We start from the raw sequence: 15926 nt of genomic DNA on the forward strand, positions 1-15926 counted from the left end.
TGTTGATACATGATACTATTCTCCCTACTATAGTATTTAGTTGAAATTTTCCATAATACAAAGAATTTTTAGGTATTCCGTGAAAGCAAAAAGAAAAAAGAAGAAGCATTCTGCTTGATGTTACGTTGGTTTTTAAGGTTTTCCTCATTTTTATTACAGTTAGGAAACCCTGAGTATCCAAATCCTGTTCTAGACCCAGGAATCCCTCAGAAATGTAACCCTAAAGAGGGTGTATGCAACAAGAAATAATGGCAAAGGAAAGCAAAGTGATGCTCATTTTATTATTGGCTGGACAAGCCCCAAATTTTATTAATAATTATTAACTCAATCTATAATGAAAAAATGGTCATTAAGTAGCAGTGCTGTAATGCATAACATACTACATTCTGAGTGTATGAAAGTAATGTGAAAACAGATATATTCATTGTCTTTGAAGAATTTACACTCCAATAGGAGGAAATATGCACATATGAAATAACTTCACAAACACATGATTACAAACTCTGAAGAATTTATAAAGGAAAATAACAAGGTAATATGAGAGTATTGCACGGGAATCTAGTATAATCTGATGGAGTTTAGTGAAGGTTTGAAAAAATGTCTGAGATAAAACTAGATGGTGTAGAGTAAGTGAAGGACAAAGTTAAGAAGGGTGAGCAAAATGTTTGAGAAAGTCTTGCAGTATGAAAAAGAAATGAGAATAAAATAAAATAAAAATTATCACAGATTTAGAAGAGAAAGTTTATGTAAGGTCAAGCTAGTTATTTAAATTCTTTATAATTGAAATCTTCGGTGAAAAGACACTGTCTCTATAAAAGTAACAGTGAGGAGCTAAAAAAATTGAAAAAATGTAATAGAAAGATTGAAAATTAAATCAAGAAAACCTCCCTGAAATTTTCTCCCTGAAAAACAAGACAAAGAAATGTAATATATGGTAGAAAAGATAAGACACAGAGAATAGGCCCAGCAATATCAAGTAACAGAGCTAGACACAGAAACAGAAAAATGAAGGGGGAAAATTATGAAAACAAGTAAAGGAAAATTTTCCAGATACAAAAGACCTAATTCTTTACATAAAATGAGGACTTTCAGATATTTAGCCAAAATTAATGAAAAAAGACATCCCTACATATATTTTTTAAATTTTTACATTATTTTTAAAATTTCAGAATCTCACGTGTTAAAGAAAGATCTTTAAAAAAAAGCCACTGGAGAAAACAAAACAAACAAAACAGTCAATGTTAAACTGTCAGATACTTCTATCATTAAGATAATGAGAAAGGCTTGGAACTTCTGAAAAATATATATTTTCTATTAATCAATGCATACCTTTCAAAATAACACTCAGGCATGAAGAAAGACTAAAAGTACTGTTAGATATGAAAGATTATAAAGTGTACCTACCACACACAGTTTTACTGAAAGCTAATTAAGAATATGACTTAGTAAATCAGGTTGTTAATCAAGAAATAGGAACAGACTTAGTGACATCAGAAACAAGGCCGAGTAAGATGTCTCTCATTCATATCCTCCTCTTAACAATTAGGCCTCCAACCACAGACAAAGATGCCTTTGTGGGAGCTATGCTAAGGAATCCATGAGGAGTCTCACCCACCATGCACCAGATAACAAGCATACAGACCTCAGTCGTGGCTAGAGACCCTGCAGTGGAGTACTTCTGCCCTGCCTACAGTATCCTATGTGACACAAGACCATCTGATTCGTTCACTCAAATATTAGTAAGCTTATTTCCTTTTTTTAACTTTTAGATAAAATGTAAATATGAAGGAGAGGCCTTTTTGTTCTTCCCTCCACTATGGAGTCCACTGATCTGGTCCAGTGGTCTCCCAGCAGAGATCCTCTGGATTCCACCCAGAGCTGCTGAATCAGACTCCAGGGTGCAGCCTACTTCTCAGTCAGCTCCCAGCCTGTGTTGGTGTGACAACGAGATAACTATCTAACCTCCCCACAAGGGAGTCTTCCTTCCTGTAGCCTTGACAGGTGGTCTTTAAAAGAGCAGATCTTAAAAATTCTCATTACAAGAAAAAAAATTATAACAATGTATAATGACAAAGTTAACTAGACTTATTGTAGGGATCATTTCGCAATATATACAAATATTAAATCTTCATGTTATTCACCTGAAACTAATATAATGTTATACATCAATTATACTTCAATTTAAAAATCTATGATTAGCATAAACTTAATAAAAAAAGAAGGCTCAGGGTATAGTTAACTCATATTCATTTTTAATTATGATATACTGTATAGCCAGGTAATGGTTTCAAGGTGCTTCTCTTGAACCGTCTGTGAAGGTAGAATGAAAACAGAAAAACCCCTGGGGTCTGAGTAGATGCTGTCGGCAGCACGCAGGCAGAGGCTCCAGGATCAGCGCAATAAGCAGCATCACAGTCAAATCCTTGGGGCAGGGGTCACAAGAGGTGACCTGGGGACTGTGTCAGAGTTATGTAGGAATCTGATCTCAGAGGAACAAGCTGACAGACAGCTGGGAATTCTGGGCAAGAACAGGCAGCTATTACAGAAGAGCAAAATCCAATCCCCATCCAAGTGTTCTCAGGAGTCAGTGCTGGAGTCCTGTAGAAGAGACAAAGTGATCAGCACACGGCACCCTGAGGGACGCGCCCCCTCAGCTCCTCTCCAGCCCCTGCAGCATCAGACAGAGAAAACTGATCCAGGGAAGATCTTCATCACCCCTCCCAACCTCTATGCAAAGCTAAATCACTTAAAGAAAACACAGCACTTCAGCCTGACACAGATGTGTGGGAGGCGGGGGAGCAGCTGATATCCTTCTGGGGGATATGAAGAGTTCAGCAGTTATTTAGTAAACTAGATAATAGCTCACTTTCTTTCCACCACTAGTAGCCTCTTTCAGTCATTTATAAAAGCACACAGGCAGCAGCTACCAACATGTGGCACTAAGTGGGCATCGTCCCGGTGTCCAGCACCCAAGATGTGGCTCTGGCTCCAAGTTTCACAGAAAGATGCCACCAAAGTTATGGCCTGGTTCTTAGGAGCTTCCTACAGAAAACTGTCCCCTAACTCTTGATCCCATAGCAGGGAACAGGCCATGAAGGAGACCACTGTGCCCAGGTACACTCACCTCACACCCCGCCCTCCTTTGCCTGTCCCCCAAGCCCACGCAGTCAGAGCAGAAATATAGCAGCTGCTGGTGGAGGCTCAGGACGTCTTACAAAAGGTCTCATGACCCAAACAGCCAGTGCCTCACTCTCCCCAAAGGGAAATGAGATGAGCAACCTAGTTCAAAATATATTTCCTCCCTACCCACAAGGTCTTCACTGCCTTAAAATAAAATCCCCCAAAATGAATGAAACTGTCAGTAGAAGGTTGAAAGGAAGCCAATGCTGTGACCCTCTTAATGGAGGAAGCTTTTAGAAAGGAGCCCGCGAGACAATGAAGGAATGAAAGGCCGCCCTAGAATAAATTCCACTTGTTGCCTCTGTGGAAGTGGTGACACTTCCTTTCAACCAGTAAAACCAGACCCCACCGTCTCCCTACGTTGTTCCGTTTTCTCCCACCATCACCAGCCTAGCCTCCTTCCTTTCAGGCTCAGGAGGAAAGAGCCACACCTAGAGACAGAGGCCTCCCTGAACAGAGGTCTCATTCACAGCCCGTCGTCCCCCTCTCCCCAGAGTTCCTTACCCTTCTGGCTCCTGTGACGGATGAAAAGGCCCAGCCCGAGGAAGATCAGCCCCAGCACGAAGCCCCCAACACCGCTCAGCATCTTGCTCCGGGCGGACTCAGACTGTGCCCCTGGGGAGCAGAGCCTGAGTGTCAGCACTTGTCCCCACCTCCCAGGTGTCCCTTTGAGAAGCCTAAAGTCCAGTCTGAGGTACAGGAGGTGGAGGCACCAGGGGAACCTGGTTCCCCATTCTGACTACCCCGAGGGGAGGGACCAGCCAATAGATCCTCGTTCAGACTGGGCAGGTGGGAGAAGGGGAAGGCGGATCCCTGATCCTCAAGGATGCATCCATAACCTTAGACCTTAAGACCCTGGTCACTAGTCAGTTCTTCAGAGCTATCAGGGCTGGGCTCTGCAGCCATGGCGTGTAGGGTGATCTCCCTATATCTGGAAGGACAATGAGAAGAGGATTCTTCTGATGCTCTGGCTATAACACAAGAGGCTCCTGTGATTTCCAGCTCAGTAGGGATGTCGGGCACAAGGGCTGAGGTGCGATGGACCGGGGAAGCTCTGTCTGCCCCTGTCCTGTGGGGCCCACAGTGAAAGGAAACAAACTGTCTCTTACGCCACTCCACCTCGATGGGGCTCTGGAGGCTGGGGTGCTCCACGCGGCAGATGTAGACATCTCCCTGCTGGGGAGTCATTTCCAGCATCACAAGGATCTGGTAGGTCCAGTCCCCATTCCTAATAAGAGGGGTGGACACGACGCCGGCTGTCTCCTCCTGGTCATTCCGGAACCACCGAACTTTGATCTGACTTGGGTAGAAATCTGTCACCAAGCAGACCAGCAGGTTGTGCTGGTTTAGAGCCTCTGTCCTGGATGTGGAGATGGTCACTGTGGGTTCCACTGAGGGGAAAAGACATAGTGAGATGTGAGATCACGTAGAAAATCTCCCCACGGGGAAAAGTCCTTCCCTGGTACCTGGTGGAAAGATCCCTGGATTCCAAGTCTTGGATTTGAATCCAAGCTGGGCCACTTTATTAGCCTGAATAAACACATTAGCCTGTTTACTTTTCAGAGTCTCAAGAGATAATTATAAACATCATGGGAATTACTCTGTTGATACTAATTGATAAAAATGAAGCACTTAAAATTGTAAATTGCTATGTTTATACAAGGCACTATTCATAAAAATTCTTAAGCAAAAATAAAAAACCTGGACTTGTCCCCTTACACACACACACCTATTGAAGGTGACCAACAGGATCAGCTCTAGTGACCCATGCTAGGACAGTGACACTGCTTTGTGTTAGCCTCAGTGCTCCCTACAGGAGAGAAAATCCAGTGGCTTTGACTCCTACCTGTTGGCCATGAGATGATCAACACTAGTCATGGCCCCAGGAATAGTAACATGGGCTGAGAACTAAGAAAGTATAGACATTTCTACCTCCAGTAAAGTAGGACAACAGTGACCATCACATCCTTTCTACAAAATAATGCCTCTTGTGCTCACTTCAGCAGCACATATACCAAAGTAATGCTTCTCAAACAGGTTATATTCTATAATGCTCAGCCCTGTAAGACAGAATATAAGAGCAAGAGCACTTCTTCCACGCTGCCTGTCAACAAAGCATCTCTCTCAGCTTTTAGCCTAATCTTAGCTCAAATGCCATTCTGTGGTGAACTCTCCACAAAAATTTATATAATTAAATATATACACTTTCATCTCTGTTTCATTTATGCCACATACACTTTACTTGATTAATTTGTTGATTCATTCATTCATTCCTTCAACAAATATAAACTTGACAAGCACTAGGAATCCAAAGATAAACAACAGACCATGGTCCCTCTCTTCACAGAACTTGCAATCTAGTAACAGAGACCAAAAAAAAAAAAAAAAAAGTTATGTCAAAAGTTTCTAATTTTTGAAAGAAAAGAAAGAGAAACTTGAAAACTAATAACACTGATAAAACATCGTGTTTGCCCAAGCCTTGATTCTTTTATCATCTCAGATTGCTACTTCTGGTTGAACATGACACACATCCCCACCTGTTATATTTATTTGATAATACTTCATGTACTCTCAGTTTCCTTTTTCCTCTAATTTTCTTTTAACATTCAAGTGAGCTGCCAAACTTACCCCACCCCTTGCTATTAAGAATAACTGCCTTGTTCAGAAATCAGACATTATTATCATGTATGTTCTCTATAGAAAATATTCTGATGTTCTTGCAGATGTTGGCCTGGGCTAATGGAATGGAAGGTGAACATAAAGCATAACTGGGACTTGCTGAGGTCAGCAGGCAGTCTCACCACCCCAAGCCCATGGCATTCATGAGCCATGATCTGGAGAGAATCATGTTTTCAGTTTGTGCTTTAACTCTTGATCAGGTTCTCCCTCCCAGAGTTTGACTGAAAGCATGAGCAGCTCTACGGATTTATAAAACCTGTTCATCTCAAACAGACTGGAAGTAAAAATGGAGGTCATAAGTTCAAGAGAGAAACATTAGAATAATTTTTACAAGAAACAACTGAAATAGCAAAAATATAAGTATGTACTCGGTGGCATTAGGATGAAGAAGAAAGCAGGACAGTGTAAAGTTATGTGACCAGGCATAGATAACACTGCGGTCAGACTAGGGATTAATCAGTGAGTTTTCAATCCCTTGAATGTATCATTTCATCACACTAATATTGAAAATAGACAGGAACAGACTCATTGCTGCTTCTGGTCATAACTAGCTTTAACAAGGCTTTGCTTCCATTAGACTCTACACACATTTAGTAAAAAACATGATGATTATTGTGTATTTGGAGGAGGCTTCAAGACAGTGAATAACTAAGTGTAATTACTTAAACTGTTTATTATGTACCATATTAACATATATAAAGTGGTTGATGCTAACTGCTGAACACACAAGGTTGTTATGAAATTAAGCAGCATATTACAGATAGCGTTTGGTAAGAGAATTGTCTAGAAATAGATGCGCATCAAATGGATATAATTAACTTTCAGAATGTGTACCCCTTACTTGGATGGTGATGTTGGGGAGAGGGGGAAAGGGAAGAGAGGATAGGCAGAGTTTAGATCAAAAGAAATGTGAAATAATTTTTATTCAATAATTAAATGGCATCAACTTGTTTACCCCTTATTATGCCATTTGTTGAACTTTTCTAAGAAATTAAAACTCTGCCTTACAACACCATTCAAGTGTTGTTTTTATTTTTAGTAAACATTTTACCCTCACTTTGCATTCACAAATTCTAAATTAAGATCCAAGTCAGTAAGAGCTTACTTTACAGCTTTAAGCAAAATAGTAAAGAATCATTAATAAAGTCACTCTTTAAGGCTTTGTTTACCTTTCTGTTTTCTCTTGAGCCTAAGCAACCGAGTACATTTATTCATTAATTTGGCAGAGGTTTACAGAGTTCATACTACCAGCCAGTGTGTCAGGTACCAGACACACGGTGATAATTAAGACAGCCCCTTGCCTGAAAGAGGTCCAGGACTAATGACAGTGATACCCACTTGAGAAACCAGGGTTAATATGAATAATGGTTTGAAACGCAAAAGTGAAACTATATTATTTCACAACTGTAATGTGTTACCACGTGTGCAGGGCACCCTGAGCAGAGCTGCGCAGCAGCCCCAGGCTGAGCTGTCAGGCTTCCAGGAAGCAAACACACCTTAGGCAGCAGGCGGGGGTGTGCAGACTGAGTGGGAAGAACGGCCCAGGACGCCCACAGGCGGTGGAGCCACGCCGGGCAGGCAGGGCCCGCCTCTGCCGGGAATGTTCCAGGGCAGCCAACGTCGTCCCCCTGCTGTGCCCTCGGTCTCCCCCCACCACCCCGCACAGGACGCCCCGGCCGTGCTGTCCCCTCCGTGGTCCCGGGGGTCCCGCCCCGGAGGCCGCCCCGTCCCCGCCCCGCGCGGAGGCCGCCTGCGGAGGGCGTAGGCCGACACTCACCCCGCTGATGCCGGGTGAGGGGGGCATCCAGCTGGTAGTTGTGTTTGCACACCGTGTCCAGCTCATCCCGCGTCCGCTCCAGGACGTCCTTCTGGCTGTTCCAGTACTCGGCGTCCGGCCGCCCCAGCTCGGTCACCGGCCGGTACTCCCCGCCCTGCTCCCCCCAGTCGCTGTCGAAGCGCACGTACTCCTCCCGGTTGTAGATGTATCTGGTCACGAGCCGCACCCGCTCCGTCCCGTTGGTGAAGTAGCACTGGCCCAGGAACAGCACCGTGAAATCCTCTGCGGGGAGTCGCCGCGTCAGTCAGGCCCCGGCCCCGCCGCAGCCCACAGCCCCACGCGGCCGCCGCTCCGCCGGGTCGGGGAAACCTGGCGCCGCCGCTCACCCCCGGTTCCCGCCCGGCCCGGCCCCGCGCCCGCAGCTCCCAGCCCGGACCCTCCAGGCGGCTCTTCGCCGGCCTCCCGCCCCCCCTGACGGCTTCCACAGTGGCCGTGGTGTGAGGACACCCGCCTCTGCGGGCAGCGCTGGGAGCCTGCTGAGCCTGAGAACCGACTATAGACGGCGGTCGGGTTCATTGTCCATCCATCTCTGTACTTAGAGGTTCTCGCGGGAAATCTCATTTTCCCTGCACCTCCTGGGAACCTCAGTGACAAACAAGTATCCACATGAGCACAAGGGTTCAAGGGGACGACAAAAGAGGTGTAGGACTACGCTGGTCCGCGTCCTCGCAGGCGCTTTCCCTTAGCACCCGGCAAAGTGCCCTCCTTCCCACGCCTGGGTTGGCCCTGATCTGCTGCCACCCGCGCCCAACTCCTGTGTGGTTAGAAGGGACAGACACCTCCCCCCAAAAAGGACAGTTTATTCACCGAAAGAGCACAGACTTTCTAATTAGATAAATTAGATTCCAATGAAACTGACAGTTACCAGCTTGGACAGGTTATTTAACATAGTATGAAGATCATAATTGTGTAAAAAGGAAGTCATTATACCTACACATAGGGGTGTTAGGAAGATTGAGAGTCTATTTATATAAAGATATACATCCTGTATTTGAAATGACTGGTTTCTCCCTCTCTCTGTCTCTCTGTCTCTCTCTCTCTCTCTCTATATATATATACAATTTTCCTTCTCATATTCTCCTTTCTCCTAAATTCAGTCCACGCTCATCTCAAGTCTCTGAATCCCACTCAAGTCACTATTTGATCATAAATCAGTGAAACTTGAGGTTAAGACTCTGTCGGTGGTCACCCAGTCAGCTTCACTCAAATACCAGAGTTTGCTTCCACGAACCCTCCACTCAGAGTCAGGAATGTAGAGTCCTTCCCTCAAATACCAAGACTACAGACCACGGCTGCCCTACACTTCCCTGACCCAGAATCCCATAGTAGTTAGTCCAGACAAGGTCTTGGGGGACCCTGAAAGGACAAATCCTGCTGTGTCTTCTTTGGAGAAATTCATATCTTAAAAAAAAAAAAACAAAAACTGCCCACACCCATCTTGTCCTGGCACTTGTAGTAGATACACACTTTGTCTCCTCCTCCCGGTCATAACATTCCCAGGCTGAAGCCTGTGGGGTGGGGTTCGTCCTCACCTTGTCATTTGAAGGTGGACATGAGAATGGAACATAGCTCTCCCTCCCTCTTTCCCAAAGAGAGGAAATGTGTGATGAAAGAACATGTTCTGAGATCACACCCCAGCCCAAGGGCCCCTCAGAGCCTGATCCCCAGAGTGGTGACTCCGGGGAGCAGCTGCCCTGCACTTACGTGGAGAGTCTCTGCCCTCAGCCACTGAGGCACTCAGCACCACCATCACCACCACAGCTGCTGCCCAAAGGCCTCTGGGCATCCGCAGAGCCACCTTCCCAGACATAATTGAGAACAGAGGAAGAAGCAATGGTAGTCAACACAGCTTGCACCCAATAGATCTGGTATACCCACTTCAGAGACTAAAAACCTATGAAAGCTTCCACGCACAGCAGGATTGGAGAGTCCCTAGGAAAGGAGCCAATCAGCACTGGAGCTGAAGTGCCTCATCTGTCTCTGGGCAGGCATTTTTTATGAAGGTTCTCAATCTAATGCCTGGCACTGTGTCTTCATTGAATGACACTGGATGAACATTTAACATGAAGACTTTCTCTCAGTTATAAAAGATCTAAAAATTTAATGACTTAGGAGTTTAAAGAAGGAAAAGAAAAAAATGATTCAAGAGTAGACATCTCTGTGATATTTATTTAAAACCTATTGTTCTTGAGATTTTTTTGTAGGGAAAAAAGTGGGGATTATATTTAAGGGAGAGAAAATTATTGTCACAGAGATGTTCACTTCTATTATCTTAGACACTCTCAAGAGCATTGAGTTGTGGTGAGTAGATCAGAGTTCTTGAAGGACATGGTTTTGAGCTGGTTCTACCACTGAAGTGCTTTATGAGAGTCAACAAAATACTGAGCCTTTTTGCCTCAGACTTCTCTTTGTAAAATGTGAATCATGTTTCATGCATTTTATATCTAGGTTTCATATATTCAAAGTAAAGAGTCATATGACCTGTTTAATATTGTGAAACGTTCCTCGGCCGCCATGTGTAACTACTGACAGTATCAGGTCAATACATGGAGCAAGAAAACAAGCAAACAAACAACATTTGACAACCAGTCCTGCTGGCAAGTGATTCCTCATTACACTAAAATCTATTGCATTTACGCTCTTTGAATGAAAGTTTTTGGAACGTTAAGTTGACTTTTCTCTTTAAAAAATCTCTTCAGCTGCTTAAATCTTCCCTGAAACATCTGATGTCAGCAAAGGCACAATCCACAAATGTGAACAGCCTTCAGACACAGTCACCTTTACTTCTGAGGACAGAGAACAAAAGATGTGGAGAAGCATTTCCTAGGGCTTAGCTAGTGTTAATGAGGGAGCAGATGCTTAAGTTACAGACTGTATACTGTGCCAGCCCTAAGCATCAAACCCCCAGTGGCAGAAGTATCAGTGTGTTACTTTAAATAAACGTATTATTCATCAGACTCCTCTTGCCCATGACTAGGAGCGGTATGAAATGGTTGTAGAGCAATTAGAACAGGGCCCAGCAAACATTAATAAACATGACAGTAAGTATCTCTCCCTCTAATCTCTCCATCCTTCTCTCTCTTTCCTGAATTTTAGGTTCTTCTTTCAAAATAGAGGACAGGCTCTAAAAGCAGAACATAAGGAGTTGGCCAAGTAAAAAGAAATCGGAAATAGGCAACAACAGGAAGTTTCCATTAGCAGCACATGAAGGTAGTGAGTTTTTTCAATATTCTGAATTAGGTGCATAGTCCCAGAGCACCTGAGACAGGGAAATTCATCACTGGGCTTCCACCAACAGTGGAGTACTCGGGACAGGGCTCACTCCAGAGTAAGGAGGGTTTCCACGGTGGGATGGAAGCATAGAGGAACATCAAACTCAGACCTGGAATAGGGTGGGGGAGGGACAACAAAGAATGGTCAGAGAGGGACTTTGAAGGTGACTCAGATCCCTCAGACCCCACCTCGGGGCCCCCTGAAATAAAGAGGATTCCGGCCCATCTCCTCCCTCCTGTCTTAAGGAGGAGGTCCCCTGCGTTCTGTTCTGGGGCTGTGCCCTGGAATCTGAGCCAGACCTGGGGGATTGCCCAGGTCTCACAAGCCTCCTCAAGCAGACTTTTCACCTAGCAACAAGAGTGTCAGCTGAAAATCATTTTTCTGATTGGCTAAAACCTCATTTTCAAGGCTCTGGTTTGGACTTCTGCTTGCTGCTTCCCCTAAGCCAGGCAGCATTCTCTACATTTTCTAGAGTTCTCTGCACTGTCCATATCCTTGCTGCATTACTCAGGGCAGTCACTGCTGGTCTGGCCTCAGAGAAAGGCAACACGAACAACATTCTGATTCTCGGGACTTACCTGAATTATTCCACTGGGACTCTGTAGAGGACTCTGTAGAGGATGAGGGCAGTGTGCACCCCATGTGGCTAGACAGTGGGATCAAGAAACAGTCATTGATATGGGTTAGGGTTACTACAGGGAGACTCTCATGGTACATCCTCTGTAACCTCAGGGTGGAAGATAAAGTTGTGGACTACTTCCTTGTGGAAATTCAGCTCAGCAGCTAAACGGCTATAATCATTCCAGGCAAAGACACATATCTGAGTATTCACACAGAGGTTTGGCAAGATTTGGAGTGGGAAGATAGGGTCACTCATGTGTAGTTTCGTATGATTAGAGGCTGGAATTCAGGTATCCTAGTCTTCGTGAGATTTGATGATAGTACCACTGAAAGTTGCCTGGATTTTCTTCAGTTTAACTGAGGCAGGAAGCCCCATAAAAAGACCGGCAGGACCGCAAAGCAGGGCCACTACTCTCCTGCCAGCACCATCCGGTTCCCTGGCCCAGAGGCTCTATCTCACTTTTTTTGCCTCTGAAACAGCTTACTTACCCCCAAAATTCTATTGGTTCCCTGAGCTCACTTCTGATTGGTTATTTCCTTCACTCCTGATTGGTTATTACTCTCACTTCTGATTGGTCCACTTCCCTAACTTCTGATTGGTCCATTTGTAGTACTTCATTTGCATGGAGCTCACTCCTGATTGGTTATTTCTCTCGCTCCTGATTGGTCCATTCCCCTCACTCCTGATTGGTTATTTTTCTCACTCCTGATTGGTCTATTTCTACAAAGCTTGTTCCTAGCTGGTCAACTTTTGTTATACTTTATTTGCATATGATGTTGCAAAGGTAAACTGGCAGCCTATAAAGGCCTGTGTAAACCTACAGACGGGGTTCAAACCTTGGAGTGTTAAATCATTTGGCCCTGCTGGTACAATAAACTTGAGTTGTCCAACTCTTCCAGTGCTGCTGGGTCTCTCTTCTGGATTCAGGTTGCTGTCAAAACTGAGCTGTAACACCGAGCTAGAACGCTATGCTGTAACACATTTTTTTGCAACATAAGAAGAAAAGTTAGAGGGAATTTAAGCAGAGGAGTGCTATGTCATGCTTCTCTGGTCATAAAGCCACCTTGGAAGCAGTGTGAAGGGGACTTTTCAGAACTTTTTGTGATCCAAAAAGGATCCAGGTTAATTTGATGATGAACCTGACCCACCAAAAGCCAGTTTACTGGAGAACCAATGTACCAATGACCAGTTTGCTAAATTTACCAAGATTATTAATGTACCCTAAACTCATTTTCTTTTTTTTATTCCTAAGGTTTGTGTAAATTCGTATCTGATGGCTTGGAGGGCTTGGAGGTGTTTTAGAGAGCTGAGAATCACAGACCTCTGAGTGTCTGTGTCCCTCTTGCCCTCCCAAGGGCCCTATTCTCTCACTCCCTGGGACTCCACTCCATCTTTCTTCCATCAAACAGCTCCAGTTTCCATGAAGCTTTATAACCAATGCATTTATAGAGACAAAATGAAAATAGGTCAATTATACTTTACAGATAATTTCAGAAATTGTTTTAAATGCTTTTAATATAAGTTGGAATAAATATTTTTAAATTGTTGAGAAGTGTTTTGGTTGAATTTGGTAAATCTCATAAATTGATCCTTCAGAGAAATTAGCAAAAGAGCCCTTAAAATGCTAAAATCTTGATTAAATAAAATACAACTTTTAAAAGGACTTGGTACCAATATAAATATAAACTGAAAATTTACTGTTTGACATGAGGACATAACTGTAATGTTCATGTTCTACACAAGACTAGTGCTTCAATACTGGAAAATACTGTTTCATCTAATGTATAAAAACCAACGTGGAGAGTCAAGAAAAATGAACAAAATAATAGAAAAGTAAATTCCAAACAAAATAACAAGATACAACCTCAAGAGAGAAGAAAAAAAAAAACCTTAGTAAAAAGGACACAAGTCATTCACTTGATGAAGAGTACTGGTCATAAAAATGCTCACTAAACTTGGGAGAAGAATAGAACACAGTGAGAACTTCAACAAAGAGATAGAAAATACAAGAAAATTAAAAGAGAACACACAGAATAGATGAATCAGAAGAAAGGATCAGTGAACTTAAAAGAAAAGCCAGAGCAACTTGGCTAATCAGAGCAGCTAAAAGGAAAAAAAAAATGGAAAAACAAGTAAAGGTAACTTAAAGGACTCAGGGGACAACCTCAAGTGGACTAACATTTGCTTCCTGGAGTCCCAGAGGAAAAGAGAGCAAGAATGGGACAGAAATTTTATTTGAAGAAATAATGGTTAAAAACTTCCTTAATCTTGGAAAAGAAATAGACATCCAGATCCAGGAAGCTGAGAGTTTAAATAATATCAGTCCAAAAAAATCCACACCAAGACACGTTATAATTAAAATGTTAAAAGTTAAAGACAAGGATAGAATCTTAAAAGCAGCAAGAGAAAAACAGTTACATACAACGGAATCCCCATAAGACTATCAGCAGATTTTCAGCACAAACTTTGTAGAATGAGTAGCACAATGTATGTGGAGCACTGAAAGAAAAAAACTTCCAACCAAGATTACTCTACCTGGCAGCTGTCAGTCTGGACTGAAGGAGAAATAAAGAGTTCTCCAGACAAGCAAAAGCTAAAGAATCTCATCAGAACTAGACTGACCTTACAGAAAATATGTATAGGGACTTCTTTAAGCTGAAAACAATGAGTGCTAATTAGTAACAAGGAAACATGAAGATATAAATCTCAACGGTAAAGGTAAATATACAGGAAAGGTAGTGGATTCACCACTCAAAAAGCTAGAATGAAGATCAAAAGACAAAAGTAGTAAAAAAAAAATAACTAGCTACAATAATTAGTTGAGATACAAGATATAAAAAGATGTAAAATGTGACATAAAAAACATAAAAATTAGGGAAGATAGAAATATAGAGCTTTAGAATACATTCTAACTTAAGTTGTTATCAAATTTTAATAGACTGTTATAAGTTGTTATATGTAAGCCTCATAGTAACTACAAAGCAAAAACTTATAGTAAATACACAAAACATAAAGAAAAAAATCTAACTACACCATTACAGAAAGTCATCAGCTGCAATGGATGAGAGCAAGAGAAGAAAGAACAGAACTACAAAACAGCTATAAAATAATTAACAATATGAGAATAAGTACATATCTATCAATAATTACTTTAAATGTAAAGGGACTAAATTATCCAATCAAAAGACATGGAGTTCAGATGCATAAAAAGACAATACCTATCTATATTCTGTGAACAACACACACTGTAGGTGTAAGGACATACACAGACTGCAAGTGAAGGGGTAAAAAAGATACTCCATACAAATGGAATCAAAAAGAAAGCTGGGGTAACTATATCTATATCAAACAAGTTAGACATTAAAACAAAGACTGTAATAAAAGATGAAGAAGGGCATTACATAATAATGAAGGGGTCAATCTAATAAGAAGCTATAACATTTATAAATATTAATGCATCCAAAATAGGAGTACTTAATATTTGAAGCAAATATTAGCAGACATAAGCAGAGAAATAGATAGCAATACAAAATAATAGTAGTGTTCTTCAACAGCCCACTTCCATCAATGGTTAGATTGTCCAAACAGAAAATCAATAATGAAACATTGGCTTTAAATGATATGTTACACAGGTAGACTTAACAAGTATATAAAAAACATTGCACCCAACAGAATGCACATTCTTCTCAAGTTCATATGAGTCATTCTTCGGGTTAGATTAAATGTTAGGCCACAAAAGTCTTAACAAATGTAGGAATATTAAAATCATACCAAGCATCTTTTCTGATCACAATAGTATGAAACTATAAATCAATTACAAAAAGAGAACTAGGAAAAAACACATATGTGTGACTATTAAACGATACGCTACTGAGCAGCCAGTGAGTCAATAAGGAAATCAAAAGTAAAATTTAAAAAGCTTTGACATAAATGAAAATGGAAATAAAACATACCAAAATTTATGGGATGCAGTAGAAGCAGTTTTAAAAGGAAAGTTCATAGTAAAAAAAAAATACATAACCTCAAGAAAGAAAAATCTCAAGTAAACAACCTAGCTTTATACCTCAGGGTACCTGAAAAAGAAGAATAAACAAAGTTCAAATCTACTGAAAGGAAGGAAATAACAAAGATCAGAGCAGAAATAAAATACACTGAAAGATCACAGAAAGATCAGTGAAACTAAAAGCTGCTTCTTTGAAATGATAAACAAAAGTTTGTGTTTATTATGGTCAACCTCAGTGCATCAGTGTCTTCAAATTGTCTGTTGATGCCTTGTGTTTGCCTCCTTACCTAGCTTTGTGTCTTTTGTGTGTGTGTGTGTGCACCACTTCCCAA

At 42.0% G+C, this 15926-nt stretch overlaps 1 protein-coding gene across 1 annotated transcript; it reads right to left on the reverse strand.

Moving 5' to 3' along the window:
* Window positions 1-2230: 2230 nt before the first annotated feature.
* LOC116147669 (boLa class II histocompatibility antigen, DQB*0101 beta chain-like) lies at window positions 2231-9584 on the reverse strand. The gene is made up of 5 exons (XM_064476363.1): window positions 9401-9584; window positions 7637-7918; window positions 4290-4571; window positions 3685-3795; window positions 2231-2598 (listed from the first exon to the last, which is right to left on the reverse strand). The coding sequence occupies exons 1-5, from the start codon at window positions 9504-9506 to the stop codon at window positions 2585-2587; spliced, it is 795 nt and encodes a 264-aa protein (XP_064332433.1). The 5' UTR covers window positions 9507-9584; the 3' UTR covers window positions 2231-2584.
* Between the last annotated feature and the right edge of the window lie 6342 nt (window positions 9585-15926).

This window comes from Camelus dromedarius, chromosome 19, assembly GCF_036321535.1.
Source record: "Camelus dromedarius isolate mCamDro1 chromosome 19, mCamDro1.pat, whole genome shotgun sequence".
In the NCBI taxonomy this organism is placed as follows: Eukaryota; Metazoa; Chordata; class Mammalia; order Artiodactyla; family Camelidae; genus Camelus; species Camelus dromedarius.